The sequence below is a fragment of the Papaver somniferum genome, chromosome 5 (genome assembly GCF_003573695.1).
Source record: "Papaver somniferum cultivar HN1 chromosome 5, ASM357369v1, whole genome shotgun sequence".
Taxonomy (NCBI): Eukaryota; Viridiplantae; Streptophyta; class Magnoliopsida; order Ranunculales; family Papaveraceae; genus Papaver; species Papaver somniferum.
Genome location: NC_039362.1, coordinates 192,050,823 through 192,055,442, shown reverse-complemented (window position 1 = coordinate 192,055,442; position 4,620 = coordinate 192,050,823). Strand labels below are relative to the sequence as shown.

Here is a 4,620-nt window from a genome sequence, read left to right as displayed (position 1 = left end):
TTAACAGAACTTTGAGAGTTCTGGATGTTGGCTACTCCAAACATAACTATTACAACACACACATAAGGCTATTTATAGTCACAGACCCAAATTTCTCAAAATTATAAAATTAGGGTTTATAGAAAAATCCCCAAATTCCAACAGTGAAATTAGCTCACCTAATCGTCAAATTGACGTCGACCCATCCTTTCTCTGACTCTCCTGTATCACTCCATGCCTTCAATTTCACTCTAGCTCGACCTAATTTACCAATTTTGCACGCCTAGGGTTTCTGAAAGAGAACGTGCAAAAATTGAGAAATTAGATGGACTAGGGAGATGGGAGTAGATGGTATTGGTTGTTGGGTGATGGGGTGATGATGGTGGAGGAGTGGTGGTGGCAGTGGAGTTGGTGGTGATGATGGTGGTGCGGCAGTTGCAGGGTGATGGCTCTGCAGAGGGGGTTGGTGGAGAAGAAAGGGTTCGATGGTTTGGGAGAAGGGTGTTTGGTTAGGTGGATGGGTTCGGTCGCTAGGGTGTTAGGCAGGTTCATTGAGTTCGATGTTTCGTGAGATGGGCCGCGAGATGCGACTGGTAGGTGAATCAGACGGTGATGCGGAGTGAAGCTTGTAGAGACCGTCAGATTATATGATACAACAAAATCAACGATGCCAGATGGAGTTAGGTGTTGTAGTGTTAGGCGGAGATATCAAACGTTGAAGCACAGCAAGGGAGCGACCGTTGGATTCAACTACCATCTAATCTGAAGGCTTGGAATTTCAGCGCTGTGGTGCTCGGCAGAGACTTCGGATTTTGATGATCTATGAAGGAGCGACCGTCGGATGCTTCTGAGAACTGATCTGATGGCTGAGAACGGAGGCGCTTTTGTGTGTAGAAAATGAGGTTGTGCGCACCATTCTTCGCGGCTTCCTTGCGTAATTTCTCCCGGCTTTTCACTACTTTTCTGCTCTTTTCGCCCCGCGACTCATCCGAACTTTATTTATTACCTAAAAATGCAAAATTAATTAATAAAAATATTTATTCTTGAAAACAATGAAAATACAGAATGTGGGATAAAATGTAGAATTAATGCATAAAAGATGAGTTAAAATGCCAACAAAAAGGGATAAATATATACAATATTTGGCACTCATCACACAGCAGCCTTAATCTCTTCTAAGGAAGGAATGGCATCCATGAGAATACTCTCCTGAGAAGAAATACGCTCATGATCAAAGTCAAACAGCTTTGGATCTATACAAGTATCCCCACCATTGAATTTATCCTTGTAATGGTTGACAAGAAAAGTTTTAATGTCCTCCTGCAAAAACAAAGTAGAGTTAGTAGAAATTTTGAGCTCCGAGATAGTGTTTTGGCTTCTCCTCATGCGAATGCTATTGTGGAAAAATCTAGTGTTTTGGTCTCCTTCTTCCAGCCAAGTAACTCTCGACTTCATACGAAGCATAGAAGCCAGGTCAACCCGCACATCATCAGCTGCTTTCTTGGCGTCAGCCACCCTAGAGAACTGCACTTCATCAGCTGGATCTAAATCAAGCAGGTCCATTTCAGCATCCAGCTTAAGCTCAGCTTGTTTCAACCTAAATTGAACATCACCAAACACCGTTCTGTTCCAAACTTTCAACGCATCTTTAAGTCTTCTAAGCTTGCTGGCAAAAACCCAAGGAGGGGCACCCACCATACTCAGATTCCAATTTCTTTAACCAAGTTCATAAAACTTGGATGCAACATCCACATTTTCTGAATTCTAAAAGGAGCTCTTTTCGGTCTTGAGCTTTGGAAAGCAAAGCCAATAAGGGGAGAATGATCAGAACAGATTCTAGGCAATGCCTTACATCTCCAGTTCTCATATTTGAAGAACCAAGCCTCATTAACCATAGCTCTATCATGCTTGGAAACAATTCTTCTACTACCTTTTTGGCGGTTAGACCATGTGTATTTCTTGCCCAGAGAGTCACCTCCACCAATCTATTATCTGATATCCAACTTCTGAATTCATTTATATAGACCTCTTTGATTGGAATTCCACCCTTCTTTTCTTCCATGCGTAACACACAGTTGAAATCACCCAAGACCAGCCAAGGGAGCGAAGTAGAGCCCAAATCCAATTGACGCCACACTTTTCTTGTGACTGGGTTGTAAGAAGCATGGACTGCTGTAATAATATTACCTTCCACCTCAACTGTAATAGCTTGCCTAGAAGAAGAAGAGAATGCTAGGACTAGCTAACGAGTTCTTCCACATAACCCACAGATTGCCTTTAACATCACCAGCCTCATTCGTAACTACATCCTCAGAGAAGTCGACCAACTCAAAGATCTGACAAAACGACAGAGCAGAAAACCTGAGCTTCTGCAATACAAATAACATCAGGATTGTGCAAAATCTGAAGCTCTTTTAGCTTGGCCTTAGCACCATCCTTAGCCAAGCCTTGAGCATTCCAATAGAGAACACGCATTAAATAACCAAGTTTGAAGAAGGGCTTGCCGAACCCTTTTCCTCCCCCTTGCCAGAATGTTGACTTGCTTGTTGGGTTTTCTCTTCGTTACAGTCTTGCTTGTCTTCTTGGTAGCCAGACTATCTAACTTCTTTTTCCCTGCCAGAACTTTTTTGACTCTATCTTCCTCATCTTTGGCAGCCCCCCACTCCAAACAGCTGTCTCATCTTCCACCAAGTTGGTCGCACTACTAGATTGTAGACAGGTTGTAAGCCATCTGAATCAATTTCCACCCCACCAGACCAATCACGAATTGATTAGACCACAAGAGGCTCTGCAGGTTTGATTGGAGAGACTTTTCTAGCTGTTTTAGCAGGGGAGCTAAAACTTACACCTTCAGTCAGCTCTCCCAGAGAATCTGCAACTGCTGTGACTGCAATTTCTGGAGCAGCAACGACTGGTATTTCAGAACTCCTTGGCTCAGCAGGTTGATTCTTCTCAATGATTGATCTTCTCATATTCTGAAGTTTAGCTAGAGCCAAACCCTGCTCTGATCTAGCTAACTCAGCAGCTCTTTCCAAGTTAATCACCTTCCTCTTCTGTTCCTCATAGAAGACAAAGAGTAATTCTTCCTCTTTATCCAAGTTTGAAGCATCAGCTCCCAAATTGCTATCCCTCTCAGCACTTTCAGCTTCAGGCCAAGGCTCAACAGCCTCGTCTACAGCAACATCATCTACAACAACATCATCTACAGCAACGTCCTCTACAGCAACCACATCAACAGCACCAACCTGCACAGCAACATCATCTACAGCAACGTCATCTACAGCAACAACATCCACAGCACCAACCTGCACATTCTGGTCTTGCTGAGTTGTTGTATCAACAAATTCCTCTTCATCACCATTAGAACTAGCAGAGGCACTAGGGAAGAGCGTATGGGTCCCTCAAAACACACTCCAGCCACTTGGTTCTTTGAGATTTCAGCCATCTTATCTTTTTCTTGCCAGTTTGTCTTCGTGTATTCCTTCTTTTTCCAGACATTTTCCAGCTCATCCAACTCAATTTTCAGAGCTGCTCTCTTCACCTGATCTGTTTCTTGGTCATACACCTTCTTCAAGTCCTTATACTTCTTGTTCCTGCAATTTGCTTCAACATGCCCAATTGATTTGCAATGATCGCAGAAGTCAGGTTTGTTATTGATCTCGTAATCAATATAGAACCCCTTAGGCAACTCTTCATCCTCAATGATAATATTACCAAGCGGTTTGGAGAAATCAATATCATTGAGCACAGCAGCAAAGTACACATATTCATGTTTTAGAGTTCTAGGATCGACAACAACTGGTTTGCCAAGACCACGAGCAATCCTGAACAGGATTTCCTCCTCCCAGTATTCTAGATGCAGATATGGGAAACGAACCCAAACGGCAGCTCTTGAGATCTTTTCAGACTCCGGGTTGAACATGGGAGTCCATGGCAACACCTTCAGCAGTTGATTTTTAACCTTCCATGGACCTTCATAGCTGACACGCTTACGATCTGCCTCATTGAACAGTTTGATAATGAAGTATCCCCTTCTCCATGGGATGAACTGAACTTGGCCAGTTAGACTCCATTGGTTACACAAGATCAGCTTAGCCTCCTCAAATTGCAGACCAAGGGTTTTGAAGTTGAAGCGACCCACAAGACTATATTTCCAAACTTCCTTAGATCGAGAACTTAAATCTTTTGGAATTTTAATTAGAACCTCACCTGTTGAGGAACGAACAGGGGGGTATGATAGAGAATCTGCATCAATGGATGACATCTCGTGACTTCTTTTCTTGACTATGGTAGCATACGAGCGTGAACCCACATCAGATCTGCCTCCATTGTTACCTCCATTGATGGATCTGTTGACTATTTCGGGTAAACCACCATTGTTAGGGTTTTTTGCTACAGTAGCAGATGGGTTTCGAATTTTGCTGGGTGAAATCTTTCCTTGTTCTCGACTTGGAACGGGAACGATTCGTTTTATGATTAAGGTTACTCTTCGTATGAGGTTGCACTCGTATATCAGGTGGTAAAGATCGAAAATGTTCCTCCATGGGAGGCACAAGAAAAGTGCAGAAAAAAGAACGAGGAAGAAGAGAGAACATGAGAGAGAAAGTCGGACCAAACCCTAAAAATTTTGCTTTTTTTAGA

The 4,620-nt window shown here is 42.9% G+C and overlaps 1 protein-coding gene across 1 annotated transcript; it reads right to left on the bottom strand.

Moving 5' to 3' along the window:
* Positions 1–2,750: 2,750 nt before the first annotated feature.
* On the bottom strand, positions 2,751–4,243 carry LOC113280423. Its single transcript, XM_026529046.1, has 2 exons — positions 3,441–4,243; positions 2,751–3,357 (listed from the first exon to the last, which is right to left on the bottom strand). The coding sequence occupies exons 1-2, from the start codon at positions 4,241–4,243 to the stop codon at positions 2,751–2,753; spliced, it is 1,410 nt and encodes a 469-aa protein (XP_026384831.1).
* Between the last annotated feature and the right edge of the window lie 377 nt (positions 4,244–4,620).

Coding starts and splice junctions, on each gene's coding strand:
- LOC113280423 (XM_026529046.1), bottom strand. CDS start 4,243: ATGTCATCCATTGATGCAGATTCTCTATCATACCCCCCTGTTCGTTCC. Junction 3,358..3,440: donor GAATACACGAAGACAAACTG/GCAAGAAAAAGA, acceptor GCTCTTCCCTAG/TGCCTCTGCTAGTTCTAATG.